The 19,008-nt window shown below is 38.9% G+C and overlaps 1 protein-coding gene across 1 annotated transcript in view; it reads left to right on the top strand.

The window, feature by feature from the left end:
• The window catches only part of TENM1 (teneurin transmembrane protein 1), a 301,248-nt gene that overhangs the window by 171,226 nt on the left and 111,014 nt on the right, over positions 1–19,008 (top strand). The window contains exons 7-11 of the mRNA XM_050974517.1: positions 2,598–2,797; positions 4,205–4,415; positions 7,180–7,281; positions 8,330–8,524; positions 11,416–11,616. Coding sequence (XP_050830474.1) covers positions 2,598–2,797; positions 4,205–4,415; positions 7,180–7,281; positions 8,330–8,524; positions 11,416–11,616 — 909 coding nt within the window. The remainder of the gene's footprint in view (positions 1–2,597; positions 2,798–4,204; positions 4,416–7,179; positions 7,282–8,329; positions 8,525–11,415; positions 11,617–19,008) is intronic.

Genomic DNA, 19,008 nt, shown 5'->3' with positions numbered 1-19,008 from the left:
TGTGCTTAGAAAGCATAGGGGAGAATTAATACCCCAGTTGGCAGGATTGGGAGCTGTACAAGGAATTGAATATAGATAATTAAACGATACTTTGTCATACAACAAAAATGTTTTTACTACAAGGGCAGAATTGTATTGCAGTGTTGTAACTTTAAAAGCTTATTTTGGACTTTTTCAAGAAAGAGCAAGAAAGAACACAAGCATAGTCTGTGAGGAGTGTGTTTTCAGGTGCCTTTTTTGTACAGCCAAATACCTGCTTAGTTCAACTAAACACAGAAACAAAGCTAAATTATTTTTCTGTAAAGAAAGCAGAGTGGTGCAGTGAAGATGAAAATATGCATTTCAGACATGACTCCTACAAAGGCCTTTGCATGCTCCGTGGGTGTCTGAAAAATTAGCCTTTGAAAGGTGGGGATTGTGCAACTGCATCCTATCAGTAGGGGCAGATAGTATGTGTGTTTTCCTGGTGGCGTTGTGAACAGCAGCCTGCACTTCTTTCCCAAGGGATGAGATATTTGCACATAGATGTGCATCTGGGTTTTTTTAAGCTTATATTAAATTATTGCTAAAGCAAAGGTGTTTTCAGCCAAATGTGGAAAGACTCCCAAGGTACATCACAACACTAATATGATATTCAGCATAATTTGATAATATCAATTAGTGAGAATTCACCCAGACTGACAACATAACACTTTTTCTTTTCAACAAGGAAACAGATCTTCTTACTCCAAAATACAAGTAGTTACTGTGTGTTAAAGACCTTGAACACTGACCAGTAATGTCTTTAACTTCAAAAATTCTACTGTATCCTTGGCTTTTTACTTAGTGCTCTGCTGTCTTGTAATTGAATCATATTAATTACCATATGTCAATATACTCAACAAGTACCATAGTGTTTTACTTAACCCAGGGTAATTGCTTGCAAAGAATCATTAAGATTTAATATCTCTAGAGTATTGGAAATAGGGGAGAAGGTTTTTAAATTTACATAGGCCAAGTAGGATCTTTTATGGGTTTGGGTAGAAGGGGATCCACTTTCATTTTACAACAGAGAAAGTTTAATTCTCTTTTCAAAACTCAGCATTCAAATTTTTTTCCGTGAAGCAAATTGGGCAGAAGTAGTCTCACCTTGAACACTGTTCAAGTAGCAATTTGGAAATATTTTAACTCAAAAACTAAGTGGTGTATTTTTAGAGTACTATATTACAAGTTGCTAGTCCAAAAATAGATGTATTTACATGGTGAGGTGTTATAAGTTAGTCCCTCATTCTTGCTGTGGGTTTGATGACACAAAGCAGCTGTAAAGCTGGAAGATCTGGTGCCCTGAGAATTGCTCCTGCCTTGTAAATTAAATCTCTATTCATTAAGAATGCTAAGTACTTCCTACGCTAGTTAAAGCCTGTGTAAGGTCCCACAGAGGGGCTTTGTTATTAACACACTCAGGCAAAAGCTGGCCCTGGCTTTGCTACTGCTGTTTTCATTTCCAGGGGTGATTTATAAAATTTCACGTGCATTATGTTGGTTTAGATATTTATATCCATGTATTGTAAAAGATGAGGCTCCAGTCACTTTGCTCCTGGTTATTTTTCATTGTGATTCTGGAATGAAATGAAACATAGAGGGGTATGGCTGCTGAATTCAACCTTTTCTTGACTTGTCCTCTAATGCCACACACTCTCCTGCTTTTACTTTAGTTCAGAGTATGGAAATGTCAAGAGAGTTTTACAAACCTTTCAGTGGAATTAGCTCAAATGTTAGCAGGATTGGGTCAGGATTTGCAGCGTGTCACAGTGCTGATCACAGGCAGTAAAAAACATAAAGATGGTGATATAAGCCAGCAAAGCAAGCCAGCTCCAACTTAGTTTGGCAAAGTCTTCCTTATACATTCCATTTCCCTGTGTGTTTCAGCACTCGCACATATGTGTGAAGGTACACATTGTAGATGCCTACAAATTTATTGTTCAGCATTATGAAATTATGCCAGTTTTATCTTCAGAGTGCCTTTCCCTGTCTTCATGCCCCTATGATGCTTTCATGAAGACCAAGCCAGAACAGATGTTCTTTACTTCCTCAGGACTAGATTAACCCTGCCATAATAAAACCATTAGGAATGGTGATTAATAGCAATCCGAGCCTTGGACAGGGGCTCTGAGCTACCAGGTTTGATGGATTTGCTGTCCTCACCGGGGACCATTTGTGTAGCTTCTGCAATGCCCCTTCAGGAGCAGTCTGAAATCTGTGCCAGAGGGAGAATTTCCCACTGTCCTCGCTCTGTGTAGTTGCAGTTAAATGTGTTTTGGTTGCATAGTTGATGGGCAAGGACCGTGGTTTACTCAGCAGCAGTTCCACCTTTTCATAATCAGTAAAGTGTTCATAATCAGCAAAAATCATGACAAAAAATAAACTATGACACTTGTTGGAAATATGTTGTTCATATATGTTTGTGTTTTCCATCTTGTTGAATAAAAAATGCAGTTATCAGTGTTAGAAGTTGATTTTTGTATATTCCAATATATCTAAGGCATGTTTATACCTTGTAACCTTCTCTCTTCACCCACTGTAAATACTCAACTGACTGTTTGTTTCTGGAAAATCAGTGTTTCAGAAGGGCCGGGCCATAGACACAGGAGAAGTGGAGATTGGAGCACAAGTTATGCAGACCATCCCACCTGGTTTATTCTGGCGCTTCCAAATTACCATACATCACCCTGTGTACCTGAAGTTCAACATTTCCCTGGCAAAGGATTCTCTGCTGGGAATTTATGGCAGAAGAAACATCCCACCTACTCACACCCAGGTAATTGGAAGTGATCCTTGTTCTAGCATACTTAGATTTTCAATCTGCAGTGGACAGGAGTGTTCACAACATGCTTTCAAAGCAGACAGGGAGGAAAGCACTGGCTGTAACCAGTCTGGTTATGCTTTTCTTTTGCTGAGCTCTGGCAATAGCTCAGACCATGCTCTCTCAGAGCACAGTGTCATACCAGACAGGTCAGCAGCTGTGACCTCAGGGATGTGACTGTCTGGGGGGCTGAGCAGGTACACGCTGTCCTGCTGCATAGATCCAGTGGCTTCTGTGCAAGGAGTGAAATTCCAGTTCACTTGAAAATGCTTTAATTTTTTTATTATTCCCTTAAAACAAATAGAATGTATAGTCAGTCTAAAGAGTTAATAGAAAAGAAGAAAACTGTCTCTGGTTTCTAAGATCAAAATTATTTTTGAGTGCTTACTCCTGGGGATTTTGGAAGAGAAGATTTAGCTGAGCAGTCACATGCAATATTGCTGGTCACATTCAACCTTTTGTTTAGGCCTAATGTATTTGGCATAAGAAGCTGTCATTTTTATGGATAGTAAATTTTTCATCTTTCTTTATAGCAGGATCACACTCCACAGAGTGTGATAAACATACATGGAATCATGGAAAAATTGTCTTTAATAGACCACTGGAGATCATCTACTCTAACCTCAAAAAATTTCTACTAGAGTTTTGATATTAGAAATAAGCACTTTCAGCTGTCACTGGCTTTAATTGAAACTGGATCTTCTGTTGAGCTGACAATGAACTTTACTGAAAATCAGAATGCCTAAAAAACCTAGAGAAATCTATGTATTTCTTGAACAGGAATTCATAGAAATCTCTGGTGCTTTGAGGTTAACAGACATTGAAGTTGTCAGCATCCAGCTGGTATTAACAACTTTCCTGTAAAAAAATTATATACTTATTTGCATTTCTAAAATTAAATGTAAAGAAAAAGTATACTGAGGTTTTGATATCTGATAGTGATATCAAGCGGGGAATTAAGGATTTAAAAATCTGGTAAAGAACTACAGATTTTTAAACTGCTCTTGGCATTTGAGATGGATATCTGCACAGGCACTACACCTTGAGAATTTTGGAATTATTCCCATTGAAGAGATGTAATTTTTTGACTGAATCTGCTGTATCTAGTGCAGCAAGTCTGATTTTACCCTGCCATAGCAAACAGCTCTGCCAGTTTTGATGCCACATTTCTGAACTACAATGATGCTTTTTGGATGTAAACTTAAGCCAAACTGACTATGTTATGCAATTGCTGTCTGCCTTGGTGAATACTTAGGCAATTCCTCTTAAGATTTCAACTGTTAATTCATGTTTGAAGGAGACATGCAGAGTAGATTAATGAATATTTGCTAGGTGGTTAATTTTTGCTCATTATTATTTCAGTTTGATTTTGTAAAACTGATGGATGGAAAACAGTTAATTAAACAGGAACCAAAAACCTCAGAGGAGCCTCAGCAAGCTCCCAGGAACCTGATCTTGACTTCCCTGCAAGAGACAGGTTTCATTGAGTACATGGATCAAGGAGCTTGGCATATGGCATTCTACAACGATGGAAAGAAAGTAGAGCAAGTGTTTGTACTAACTACAGCTATTGGTAAGAAAAATCACTACATAATTATGATTATTACATTGCAAAGATTATTTTTATGTATTCCAGTTCCTCTTAAGTATTCTCTTAAATATGTTTTATTTCAGCTTAGTTTAATTAACCTCAGTGGAGCAACATCGTGTTAAGCCAATGTTAGACAAATAGCAATATTTGTATATTAAAGATGGATGTTATCAAATTAAGTGTGAAGCTTTCATGTGTTAAGATTTTTATATGATAGCTTAAATTGCTTGAATGATTTCTGGTGTTATCTTTGTCCAAGTAAAAGAGATTATATCTGCCCTCTCTACTCATGTGGGCCATAAATCCTACAAAAATTATCCAGGCTTTAAGTCTTTATTTCCAGTATTTTAGTCAGCTGTAATTTAGAAAGTCTTTTGTGGATTTGTTTGTGAGTGTTGTTTGATGGATGGATGCTGGTTTTTTTATGCAGTTACTCAAATGCACCATTTTGTTTGGAATACAGAGGACAAATCCAGGAGGCAGTGTCCTGGTTGCATGTGAGATTCCTCCTGCCTTTTTAACATGTATAGCTGGGCAAGTGTTTGCAGATGTAGGTGTTGGAGTGAGCAGTCCTCACACATAGGGCTTTTTTGGAACTTAAATTTAGGTGAAGTGTTGTATTTATGACAGTCTCAGTTTGCTGCAAGACTTTAACCACTATACCCTTTAGTTAACCTGCTCTACCATATGTTGAGCAAGATGTCTTTACTAGTAATGGACGTGCCATCTGCTCTTGAGAGCAAGTGGATGCTATTTTTACTGTGTGGTAAACACCTTGCAGAGCAGGACAGTATGATTCAAATATCCACATTCTGAAGGACTTGCCTTGAAGCAAAAAAATTAGAAATTGACATAGAGTTTTAGTGACTGGTTCTGGTGTAAAATTTCATATTTGCTCTGTTCAAAAAAGTTGACCTTCTGCAAGAAAATATGCCATTATTCAATTGCATCTGAGTCAAGCAGTTTATGAAGCATCTTTGCAGGTGCTCTACACAGACCATAAAACCTGTCCAAACTCCAGCCCAGCCCAATGTCCAAATTCCTGAGCCCTTGTTTATTTTTATTGTAAGACAGCAGGGTTTATACAGGATGGTTTAAATAATATTTCATTTAGTAGCAGAACTTTTACTCCTCCCCTTCCCCCACACCCCCCACCCCAAAAATGAAATTAATTGCCAGACTTTAATTCATGTTGCATGTGGTAACAAAGTTGTTGTCCATCCCTTCTGTGGCCAATTAGCAGAAGAGACTAGGAAAGGGGGAAGTGTGTGAGCCACAGTGCAGGCAGGAATCCTTGTGCTTCATCTTCAAAATGCAAGATATTTTTGGGAAAAAGTCTGTTCATGCTGCTGCAAGGATATACTTGTGCATTTGAGCATACTGCCAGCAATTGTGTTTTCATAACCTGTGTATCATCTTCTCCTGGTTTTCTCCTGTGTATCATAACTTGATTGTTTCTTCTTTTCCACACACACAAAAAAAAATCTACCTATATATCTAGAGGATATACATCTAGGTCCTCATGTGAATCATAACTTGATTGTTTCTTCTTGTTTTTTTAACTTTGAAACAGACATCTGTGTACAGGTTGTGGATATCTGGTAAACAGATGCATATCAAATGTCTGTTTTTTAGTATAAACTGATATCCTGGAAAGAATGAATTCATATAACTATAGGAGTTTTCAAGAGGAACTAATCCTTATCTAAGTGCCCATAATTATGGTCGAAATACCCTTATATCAGTTATTTTTATTAATTGTATATCTGATTTTTCTTCGTTCTCCTCAATTATTTTGTGGGAAAGGTGTCAAGTTTCCCATTTTCCTATAGCCAGAGGTACTTCCCCTCATCTCTTAGTGGAGGTGGCCACTGAGAGTCCCAGCTCCTCTGGCTCCAGAGCCTCTCTCCCATCCAGCACCTGCATGGGCTGCAGAGCCCCTCGGTCCTGGAGCTGGTCTGACAGTGACCTGCTCCACACAGGATCCTCTTAGCTTCAATCTACTTCATATTCTTTATGGAAAATCCATCGAAATCAGTGAATCCACTGCATTCCTGTAGGAAATACCTGTGTAAATTGGAACCAGCTAATCCATGTACAGATAGGAGCCTGTCCTCAGATGTGTGAGGTTAAGTAGCTTATTATCCAAAGATGTGAGATAAAACATGGGCAAGTTTAAATCAGAGCTGAAGGTGGGGTTTTTTCCCTTCAAATCTAGTTCTTAGTTCTTTATCAGATTGAATTTCATCACTGTACAAAAGATTATTTTTTTTTGTTTATCTGATTGTATAGAAGTGGAAATCCTGCCCTTCTCCAGGGGATTCAATTCACATGGTTCAAATGAACACAATAGAAGGCAATTTACTCTATAAACAGGTTTCAAACAAATTACTTCAGCAAGAAAAGAAAGTGTTTAAGGTGGACATTTTTCAGCAAATACTCAGGTTCCTGCAGTGCTTTTAATGGTGGTAAATTTTACATGAACACTTACTTTAAAAGCTTTTTGTTGTAATATAAATGATGCACCTGTTATCTCAAAGCTGTCAAGAAGAAATCTAATAAATATTTGTAAGTTGCTTGAACAGGAGTTTTGTTTTATGCTCCCTATGAATGAAAATGGGCTTTTTACTGGTTCTGCACCTATTTGTATGTTGAGATGTGTCCTGCAGAGTGAGGTGAAGATTCCATTCATTTCAAATTCAACCAATTTATGTTTTTCTTTGTGCACAATTGCCTGAATAAACAGAAATCCTGGATGACTGCTCTACTAATTGCAATGGGAATGGAGAATGTATCTCAGGCCACTGCCACTGCTTCCCAGGATTCCTTGGTCCTGATTGTGCAAAAGGTAATCTCATATTAACTGACCCGTGGTGCATGACAGGGATCATGATTATGGTGTGTGACTGCTGGGCTTGCAAAGATTCAAAGTGATTAAAGGAGATTAAATTCCTTTTTCCAGCCAGATGGCAGATACAGTGCAAGCACACATGTGGAAAGTTTCTTTATGCTGTACTTGAGTTAACACGGATCAACCACTTCTCCCTCCCCAACTTTCAGATTTAATGGGTTCCTCCATCCACCTTTGCATCCTGTCTGTAATTGTAAAATGCATTTTTTAATAGGTGGTTAGCATAGCATAATGTTTTCTGTTACTTAAAAGTGACAAATAGTTTCACTTTGGAGAAAGTGAAGTAAATCAAGTAAATCAAATGCTTCTGTAGTCTTAACTTGAATAGGGTGCAGATAAGAAACCTAAAGCAGCTTAGAGACAGTTTTCCAGCATTAAGGCAAAAAAGCATGTTAAGTAAGCTTAGTTCTGTTTCAGATATTTCTGTCAGTATTATCCATTATCCACTGTATGTGATGTCCAGAAGTTCTCATCATTTCCCAATGTCTCCTCAAATGTAGGGTTTATTTTTTTAAGACTCAGTTGGCTCAGAAATTTATACTGGATTGTAAAAGTAAGCTTCCATATTGATGGTTTACATACAGATCAGAAATGGCTACAATCTCAATGATATTAAGGCTTCTTAGAAGAAAAAAGGAAGGATCTTGCTTCAGTTCACAGGAGATAAATATTAATCTTACTGAAAATCAGGCACCCCTGCAAATTTTCTGCAGAGGCCAATCAAGGGGAGAGGTGGTTTTATCTTCTGAGATATCCCATTTCTGGTCAAAATGAAGGTGTACAAGAGAGGTAGACTGAGGAGACAAGGACATTGTATTACTGCTGCACTGCCTAGTTCAAAGATTTCAGTCTGTAACAGCCCTTGAACCAAATGAAGACTTGAGGAGCTGGAGTGGAAAAGCAATTTTACAGAACGATAAATGCAATAAATGTTAATCTATGTAAGTATGTAAATACATTAAAAAGGTCAATCTGCCTTCTTCAGATTCCTGTCCAGTGCTGTGCAGTGGAAATGGAGAATATGAGAAAGGTCACTGTGTGTGTCGAAATGGCTGGAAAGGTCCGGAGTGTGATGTTCCAGAAGAGCAGTGTATTGATCCAACCTGCTTTGGCCATGGTACCTGCATCATGGGGGTCTGCATCTGTGTCCCTGGATACAAAGGAGAGATTTGTGAGGAAGGTTTGTGACATTTCCTTCTCTGTAGTCAGGGGGGTTTGATTTTTGTCTTTAATTTCCACCTGGTTTAAGGCAGGTAAAAACTCACAGGGATGTGATCAGCTTTCAGTGAAGCAGAACTATTTTGCTCAAAACTACCTTTACTGTCTCATGGAAAGTAATGTTAAGATAGAAGTTTCTCAAAGGTGGAGGTCTTGGTAACAGTCCTGTGAACTGATCACATAAAGTTCACATTTTCATTTGAAAAGATAAAATTATTTATTTTTATTTTGCCAAAAGCTCAGGGTAAGGCAGTCAGAAGATCATTTAAACAAAACATGATGTGGTAGTTCTCCAAAGCAATCAGACAACTGTAATCAACTTTTCCCCTTTTCATTCTGTTACATCTTAGATTTTTCTGACAATATAAAGCTGAAGGGGCAGCAAACAGGTTATTTCACCAGAACATATTGTGTAATTCTGTTGTCATATGTCATTTTTACTGGGAGCCTTTGCTCACAGTACTAAACTGGCATCCTTTAAGGGTTGGCTAACAAAAAGTGGGAAATTCTGTGAGAAGAAGGTATTGTGTTTTTGCTGGTTATGGTACTGATGTGTCTCTGCCCTCATCTATAAACAGAAGCAGTTATTGTTTCCCTCAGCATGTCTGAGATTGCTCATCGGCTGTGACTTTTTTCCCTTGTGCATAGCTCCAGAAAGCAGAACTCTTCCTCTTGCTTTCCCTGATTTGATGATTTTTCACTAGTCCCCTTAGCCTGGAGCTCCTGACAGCATACTTTGTGTGTCCTGCTATAGAGATTTTCAGTAATTCTTTTGAGTAGCACACACAGGAGGCATTTTATGTTGCTTGAATTCTCTAGTCAGAAAAATGTCCAGGATGAATTTGATAGATTTGACATACCTGGAATGGTTTTTAAAGGGAGGATCAAGAGAATGCTTCTGACATAGTCAATTGTTGGTAGTTTCAGAAACCAAGAAAACCCAAATGGGAAAAAGCAAGTAATACACAGATTTCCTCAGTGAGGCCATGATGCTGAACAAGCCTGTGGCTGCTGAGAGGCTGACTGCTGTTTTTAGTTGCTTTGTCTCTTGCCATAATGAGATCCTGCAAAATGGTTTGGGGAAAAAAATGACATAAGTGTACTCAGACAGCTATTGAAACTGAGATGAGATTTTTAAAGTAAGAAACTTATTTAAATTATAAAATAAGGTGTAATTATGTAGAAATACTGAAATATGGTGGATGAAACAAACCTGTGTAACCAAGTACAGTGGGGTTTTATTGTAACAGTGTGTCCTTGATACGACTGTTCAGTTTGTATTGTAAAACATAGCTTGTGCAGTAGTTAGGGAATTCTGTAAGGAATTAAGATTATTTTATTGTATGTAAACAAGATTTAATCCTAGAGCAGTGCTGTTAACAGACACAGCAGCAGATGTACTATCCAGGGAGCACCAGTAGCTCCATGTATGCATTGTTATGGGGGTCCCTTGAATTTGTCCTGCCAGATTATCATTCCTAAAATGGAATCACTCTATTAATTTTAAAATATCAGCAAAATAAAGAGCTGTCTCAGGATGAGGGAAAATTGCTGTGTATTTTTGTCCTATGCTTAGCAAGATGTGCATGGTCCAGAAACACTGATTCCCTCTCTCAGAATTACACTGTGCACAAGCCTGGAAGGCTTAAAAAGGTACAGAACAAATCCTGAAATAAAATGTTGAATTGGTGGCAAAACAGTTCAAAAGATAAAGCTTTGCTTCTTTATTTTTAGATTGAAAGGTCCTATAAACTGGAGGCTCTTGATTTCTATGTCTGAAGTATTTAGCCTTCCCTTCCTGGAGCAGAAAACATCTCTTCATTCCTGTAACACAGGATACTGTTTGTTAAGTTTACAGTTAAATTATTGAAGCAGTACTTGTGCTGATTCTTGAGAAATACCTAGCAGAACTTTCACAGAGTCTCTAACATCAGTCTGAAGCACGATATAACATCAAGAGGCTTCTGGCTAATTGTTTCTCATACTCAGAGCCCACAGATCCTTCAGCTCCACAGTCCTGCAGCCTCCAGGGAAGGCTGGCTGCTTCCTGCTTAAAACCTGTCTTGTTAAAGCAGTGCTGGGGCTTTGTGAAAGAATATGCTGCTCATACAGCACTAACCAGCTGATTTAAATTCCTCTACAGAGCTGCTGAATTTTTCACTAGGAATAGTTTAATCCAAATTGAGAACAAATTTAGTTCTTTGTTTGCAAATTGTTCATCAGTACATTATGACTTTTATGAAGCTGTTCATTACCTGCAATTGCCCAGTACATATATTTTATCTGTATGGGATTTTTTTTTTTTTTATAGCAAGCATTGAGTCAGAGATTCACTACTCAGTCTTATGGGTAACCTTTTTTTGTAGCAAATTTTCAGCTATAGAGAAAGCTTTTCACAGGAAAGTTAAAGAATAATTCTTAATTTTCCCAGATGTAAATAAAACACAGTGCACTAATACCCAAATGGAAATACAAAGCATAATTACAGAATTAACTATTAATTGCTCCAGCTGTTTCCCAGCCCTGCTACTGAAGCACAGACCTCACCAACTCATAGCAATAGATCTGTCCTGGGAATCTGTGCTTTAAAATAAGACAAAATCCAAGAGAAGAGATTCATATGGCCTCTAACAGTCTATGTGCTTGCTCTTTCCCTTGTTTTTGACTTAGCCTTTTACACAGATGTTAACAGACTCTTTTTTCCTTGTGTTTGTTAACATTGTTTCTGTTGGGTATTTCCACAAAAAAAAAAAAACAATCATCAAATAAATCTAAATCCCTGATGTATGTCACTGTAACTAACTGTAAAGGTGTGAGTTTTGTGCTCTAAGTTGATTGTTCCCTGCTTTCCAGAGGACTGCCTGGATCCCATGTGCTCGGGGCACGGCGTGTGCGTGCAAGGGGAATGTCACTGCTCCACGGGCTGGGGAGGGGTCAACTGTGAGACTGCCCTGCCCGTGTGCCAGGAGCAGTGCTCGGGCCATGGCACCTTCCTGCTGGACACAGGACTCTGCAGCTGTGAGCCACAGTGGACAGGACCAGACTGCTCCACAGGTAGGATGGACACTTGGCTTTATCAACAGTGCCTGTGCTTTCTGCTGGAGGCAGAGAGTGGTTGCTGTTGCTGTGCTAATAGGAATTCAAAAAGCAAGGTAGGGATGAACCATGAGTACTGTGGCATGGCATTTCATGGGCTTGTCAGCAGCTGGCTTTCAGTTGCCAAGGATATGAAATGTGTTTTTTCTGTGACAAGAATGTTTCTGTCTGGTGGCGTGACACAGAGAACAGAGTAGTCCTGCAAGAGGGCAGATGCCTCCTGGCATGCACTGGGGGCAAATGTGACTCTCACCTGAGCTGCTGAGCACCTGTCAGGCTCATGCAATCAGGGAATCCACTGTTCCAAGAGAGATTGGGAAGATGTTAAAAAAAAATTGCAAATACAATGACTGATGAGTAAGCTCTGTCAAGAAAAAAGTCTTTAAACAAAAAAGACTATAATTCTCTCATGCTGGGATAAAAACTCTCTTCCTTCTCAGAGGACCATCAAGGTTTGATCCCCCTAAACTGGATTAAGAGTTGAAATGTATTTCCAGCGTGCTTTATACATTTACAATTCATTTCCTTGAAATAAATGCACTCTGCACATTTTGCTCTGTAATGGAGCATGTCATTACCAATGTATGTACCACTATTTTTTCCCCTGTAGAGCCCACAGAGCCAGAATCTCAGATGATGAGTAGCACATCCCCGTAGAGAACAGATGCAAGTGACAGATCTGCTGAATACTGTGGAATACAGCCAGTAGTCCAAGTCACCAATTTTTCTTTGCAATCATCATTCAGAAGAGCACTTGGAACAGTATAAATTTCTGCACAGATCTTCAAAGTGTGTGATTGTGGTCTTTAAGTAGGGACTTATAAAATGCTCCTCTACATGATGAATTTTTTAGCAACAAAATATTGACCTGCTAATAATTTTCAGTGTTTGTTACAAGGACCTTGCATTCATTCTACACTCCAAAATTAATGCATGCAATTTTAGTCTGACACTGTCAGATATGGCACCTCCTTTGATAAGAATTGACTTTTTATTGGTTTTCAGCAAAAGCCTAGTTGCTTGCAATTTTATCCTATATTTTATTATAAATTAAATATACTCTCTGAAGCCTAGCATTATAGTAGTATTTCCATTAATGAAGCAAATAATTAAGAGAGGTGTTAGCTATGTGTACTAATCTTTTACTCAAAAATATTGCAAACTAATTCTGTTTTAATACAATGTTTTGTAGCTCAAAAAGCAATGTTAGTCTCAGATGGGTCTGCTGTGTCGCCTGCATGGGGCAGTTAGATATTAAGTAAGGAATCAAAAGGCTAATAAATAACCTCCAATGCTGTTTTGAACATTTTTGGAAGGGAACCTCTTTACCTCCTCCAGTAGAGAAAATACCTCTCTTCACCCCTAGTGTATCCCGAGTTATCAAAGGATGCTTTTCCAACTACCAACAGGCAGCATAGCCAGATGCTTCAGACTTGTCCTTTCAAATAGATGTTTCTTCTTAGGTGTTAGACTAGATTCAGGATGCTCTTGGCAATATGCTGAGTGTTAGACTGAAGTATAGATGTTCATTTGTGCCTGAGATGCTCTTCCTAGGATCAGTGATTGCTGTGCATGTTGAAAATTTATTTCCCTACTAAATTCATTTATGTTTTCCTTACTCTCTTGATTTTAGAGAGTAAGGAAAACATAAATGAATTTAGTAGGGAAACGTGAGAGGAGTAACAAGGTCACAACAAAGGAGTTGTGACATGGGAATGGAGAAAGTTGGGAGGTTCTGTGCAGTGAAGAGGATGAAATGGGTAAAGCACAGACTGCTTGTCTGGAGTCAGACAACAGCAGAGCTTTGCAGCTGGGAAGCCAGCAGTCTCTCAGCCTGCCTCAAACCCTTGCACTTTGCCATCTCTGTACCACATCATTCCCAGTGCTGTGAAAATTTGCCTTCTATAGCACCTTGAAGAATATAGGGTCTTGCCTTGAGGATTTCTGTGTTCCCCAGCAAATTCCAAATACTTTCAAAACACAGGGATACATTATATTTAGTTTCATGGGGTTTTTAATATAGAGGTTAGTATATCTTTGCAGACTTAAAAAGGGAGAAAGAGCAAAGGTTCTGGAATGTTTTTGAGTATATTGGTCCTGATACAGTGTGGCCCAACCTGAAGAGGGATGAGCCAACCCTGTGATACCTTCCCCTACCTACCCATCTCTAGCTCTTCAAACAATATAAACTTCCATTTTAAAAGTGGCAGACTGGGGAAAGGCAGCAATCAGTATGGGTAGAAGAAGAGAGATGAAGGGTAACTGTGACTCATGCATATCCTTAAGAATTGCCAATGTTTGGAGGCCCAGCCTGAGCTCTGAAATCATTCATGGGTTTTTTCAGGCTGAAAAAGACCATGTTGTTCATGTTGTTTGATTTTCTGAAGAACATTACCAAAAAATAACAATCATCCTTCAGTTTTTGCTTGACAGTCATAGTTTCTGTTCAGTTTTTGAAAGTGACATTTCACACAGAGACAGAAAATGAAGGGTAGTCTACCATTTCCCAGATAAATTGTTTCAATTGTGTCTGGCCCTCTCTGCTAGGAAGTGCACCTTCCACTCCTAGTTTGAATAGGTGCAAAGTCTTGCAATCATGTTTCTTTCTGTGAGGTGAAAGACTCAAATTATTTGAAGTCCTTTCCAGTGTCCAGCCTGATCTCTGCTCTGACTTGTGGCCTGAACCCAGTATCACTGCACACCTCCAGATATTCCTTCTATTTTAAAGTTATTGCCAGACAATTGCCATCCCTTGGGGGCCAGAAAATCCTCTGGCAGAACTCCAAAGCAGGTGTGAGGATATGTTTTCATTGTGTTTAAATTGGTTCTCAATAAAAGCAGTTCAATATGGCTTGAAAGTTTTTCAAACACTTAGTATTGCTAATCCTTGTACTACTTGTAAGACACAACTTAGGCTGGCTTTTTGTTCAACTTTGCTAAGATCTCTCCTTTCAATATCCTTAGGTGGATATCTGTTTCAGATATATTTTGCCTCTTTCTACCCCACAATATTGAACTTCCATGAAAAGTAATTTTCATTTGTTAGCTCAGATTTCAATTTTCCTCTCCCAGAGATGACGTGGTTTTCATTTCAGCTTTGCCTTGCAGTTTATGAGCATCTTTGTAAAGGCTCTTCCTATCAGCTCACTACAAGCACACAGGTAATATGCCTCTGAGTCTTCTGCCTTCTTTAGGCAGCATCAGCTGAACTTCACCCTGGAAAGATTCTGGCAGGTTTTTAGCTATACCAATCAAAACGTTTTTGTGTCTTTTCGACAGCCATATGTGATCAGGAGAAGAAATTTTAAAAGTACCTTCTGTCTGTCTTTGGTTCATTATATGGACAAGATCAAAGTGTTCTAACTGTTCTGTATGGGTATAGACTGACATGTATTTACCATGAGGGAGATGGATTAGTCTGTTGTGCCAGTTTGCCAACTGGCCTTAATGCTGGAGGTCAAAAACAAGCTGTGGCTTTCACTGCTTCAAAATTATATCAGTGTCAGAAATTTGTAGAGAAGCCACAGAATTATTCCAGCAGAGTTCTTTCGAGTGCTGTACCTGGGACACAGCTGTAATAATTCCAGTTGCAAGGATCCCAAGCCTGCAGTCATTATTCAAGTAATGTGGTTGACTCTTCCATTCCTACTGGCCTGGGCAGATGTTGCTTACTCCTTTACCTGTGGTGTGGTCCATGCTGAAATACACAGAGATCCAGCATCTTCTTCGACAGGAACTTTATGGTTTTGGTTGTTTTACTTGCTGTACCTTGAACATTCATATGTCCTGCCAGTATTCTTTGGACTGTGCAAGGATTAAGGGGAGTTAGGTCCATTTTGTCTCAAGAGAGGCACAGGCATCAGGGTCAAGCTAAGCTGATCTCAGGCAGAGATCCACAGACATCTCTGAGAAGAGCTGTCTTTCACCATTTTGATTCTCAAAGTGTTTCCAAGACAAAAAGAAACAGCACCAGCTCTGCTACAGCTCTACATTGTCCAAGATGTTCCCAACAGTAACACCAACCATAGAGCAAACAGGTTAAGCATTGGAATGGCTTTAGCTCATGCTAAAAAAAAAGAAATGTGAATTCATCTCTCTAATAATTAGCCTGTGAAAAAACAAATGCTTCTCTGATATAAAACACTGAAAATTAAAAATCCATGATAATGCTCACAACACAAATGAACACATTCTGGTTTGGAATTATTTCATTGCTATCTTGTTTATCACTTTGCTCATTTAATTTTAGGGGTTTTTTTCTAGTTTGGTCATCCTTTGGCAAGTCACACCAAGTGCTTGAAGACATTTACCATTACCAATTTAGCCATCTGACAGTAGATGTGCCCAAGAGAAATGCAGGAGAGACTGAGTTCCATTTCTCATTTAGTCTTCCCCTGCCTCTACGAGATGTGGAGAACAGAAATTTCATTCTTTGTTCCAAGTCAGACTGATTATATAATATGTTTTGTGAAAATCACCTGTACTGAAAAAGGTCATCCTTGGAGTGTTTCAGAGTCTCAGCATCTTTACTCCGTGCTGAACCCTGTTATGTGAAAATCCACTCTCAGTCAGACCTTCAGCATACATCTCAGCTGACCTGGGCAGTAGGGGTGCTGTCTGCTGACAAATGACACAGACAGTAGGATGGAAGACTGATATTGCACTATTTTAATATCACCAGGACTTCAGTATAGTTATCTTTCTACTTACTGTCTATGGATCTTTGTTGCTTTATTTATAGGCTGTCACCCAAAATGCCTTGATGTTAATGAGTCATCTCCCCTTGAGGTGTCTAGGCAGTGCTTTTCAGAAAGAGAAAATCAAGCTCGTGAGTGCTGACTGCTCCTGTCAGGTAGAAGGCAAGCTCTGGCTAATTGAAGGTGCAGCATCAACTGAACAAAAAACCTCATCTTCTGTTCTCAGATTGACGCCTTTAACATGGAGCCTTGAGATTAAGGGAGAGAAATCAAGAGAAAATGGATGACAGAGTTGTTCAGGGGGGCAGAGCCTTGCATAAATTAGTGTAGCTGCAGTGATACCAACAGTGCAGTCCCAGTGTGTTTTAGGTGAGAATCCAGCCCTGAGTCACTAATTAATTGCAGCACTGTGCCTAAAATACTATGGACTGAGAAATCTGTGACAGAGCTGATGCCTCTGACATGCTGTCCTGCATTCATTTCCTTAGACTCTATTCAGACAAAGTAGGCCAGTTTCTGTCCCCTTACTCCAGGACATTTGTCATAATTCTGCTGAATCCATTTATATCACTGAAGCAATGTAATTATGATTGGGAAAAGAATACTGGCAGTTCTTAGTCACAAAAACATTCATCCTAAAATGATTATATGGGGATGGTATATATTTAGCATATCTATTTTTGGTTAAGCTCTCCTAGCAAGATTGGTGGTAATTTTACAAAGGGTAAAAATGAATCAGCAGCCTCTTCCTTCGATATCTTGTGAAGCAAAAAACGTCTTTGAAACTGAAGTGCTTTGAAAAATGCAAAATGTTGTAATTGTTGTAAATTGATATGTGCAGAGTGGAGTAATTTAAAAATCATTAGAAGTCTGCCTTTTTTACAGTAAAGTACTTCAAAAAGAAATTAAGGCATAATAAAGTATATTAATATAGTTCAAGACATCTCAAATAGGTTTCAAAATTAAACATCAAAAACTGCAGCTTGAAAAAATAATTAGGTGAACCCATTTCATAGTAATCAGAAACTCTTCAGGTTTAGGGAATTGCAATGTGTGGGTGTCAGTCATTCTGATTTCCAAGGACAAGGATGTTCACTACAAAGAGCTTGTAGTGAAAATAGCCTTGAAATTTCCTCAGTCCATGATGTAATGTCCTGCATTTTCTGTAGACTGCTCAGTTGCACATTGGTGCTGCCACTCTGCTCCCTGTTTCAGACAAATCTCAAGAACTTTTTAATTATACTGGAAACGTCCTTCGCTGTTTTGTTCTTAAGAAATGATGGACTTGCTTAATTTCATCTAACTGTCCTCTTTCTGTAATTTGTGAGGAGCTTTGCCTGTTACTGCTCTGCTAATTAAAAGGATGATTGAAGTTCCCCTGCTGTACATTGTCTGACATTGTAGAAAGACTCTCCCCTACTACTGTATATTTCATTGAAGAGAAAAAAACAATGTGTGACTAGTTTGATTTGTATCTCCTGTAGAGTTGCAAGAGTTTGCAAAAATGTATCTGGTGAGCAAGGTTTCTATTAAAAACATACCAGTTAAAGATTGGAACACTTAATATGTGTTGCTGCAGAATTTAAAACATGAGACATTTAAGGCAGAGAAGAAGCACTCTAATAAAAATTAATTATCCTTTATGTTTAAATCAGTCCACAGGGAACCAAAAATACCTGATGTAGTAATTTATTGATTTAAGAAATAGGATAAAGTCAAGGGTATGAGATATACAATGAGGAAACATGGGGTGTTTTTCAACTGCTTGCTGCTTATTTTGCAGATATGCCAAAAATAATGGCCCTTTCCTTTCCTTTTTCTTCCTGAAAATTAGGATTCTTAATCTATTGCTGTCTGCACCTCATTCAGCAATTAATGGAAATATTCCTCATTCCAATGTAAATGCAATTTAGTTAAGTCAGCTTTTGTAAATCCTAGTCTAATCCACAGCAAGCTATTACTTTTTCCACAGGGTGGAATCCACAGACCCAGTTTTGGAAGCTTCTATCTCAGCAATTCTTGGCTTACCCAGGAGGGAGATACCCAAATTGCTCTGGTGATGGCAGAATGGCTCGGTTTACCCTCCACCCTGGAGGCTGGCAGAGCCTTTCCTCTCTGTCTGCATGTCTTTGTGCCTCCTCAGGGAGCCCATCCTGTCAGGAATGTCCCCCTCAGTGTGCTCTGTGCTAGGCCAGCCCCAGGGGAGTGATGCTCCTTAGGATCCTTGGGCAACACTGGTGCAAGGTCCTGCAGACTGCAAAATGAGCTCTTAACATAAAGCTGCTGTCATTATCTAGTAGCAAAACCTGGCAAGTGAGCGGGATTTTAGTGGCAACTGAGGTGCTGAAGTGGTTCAAGGACCTTTGAATTAGGGTAAGCAAGGGTTTAAGGGTGTATATTTATAATTAAATGCCTGCATCCCTCTTTTACATCTCAACCTTATCACCTCCACAGAACTCAATGTACTGAGCAGGGGTGGAGAACCATGCTGAAACAACTGACAGGATATAGGATGGAAAGGTCTTTCATCAACAGTGTGTGTTTAAGAAAATGTCAAGATGGATATTCTGACTTTGGAAGGCTTGTACTCCACAATAACCCTTTGGAAAAGAGGGCTCTGAAGTAGAGGAGCTGTGGGAGAATTCTGCTGGTG

Source organism: Serinus canaria, chromosome 4A, assembly GCF_022539315.1.
Source record: "Serinus canaria isolate serCan28SL12 chromosome 4A, serCan2020, whole genome shotgun sequence".
Classification (NCBI taxonomy): domain Eukaryota; kingdom Metazoa; phylum Chordata; class Aves; order Passeriformes; family Fringillidae; genus Serinus; species Serinus canaria.
The sequence above is the reverse complement of the archived record's forward strand: the minus strand, read 5'-3'. Positions and strand labels throughout refer to the sequence as shown.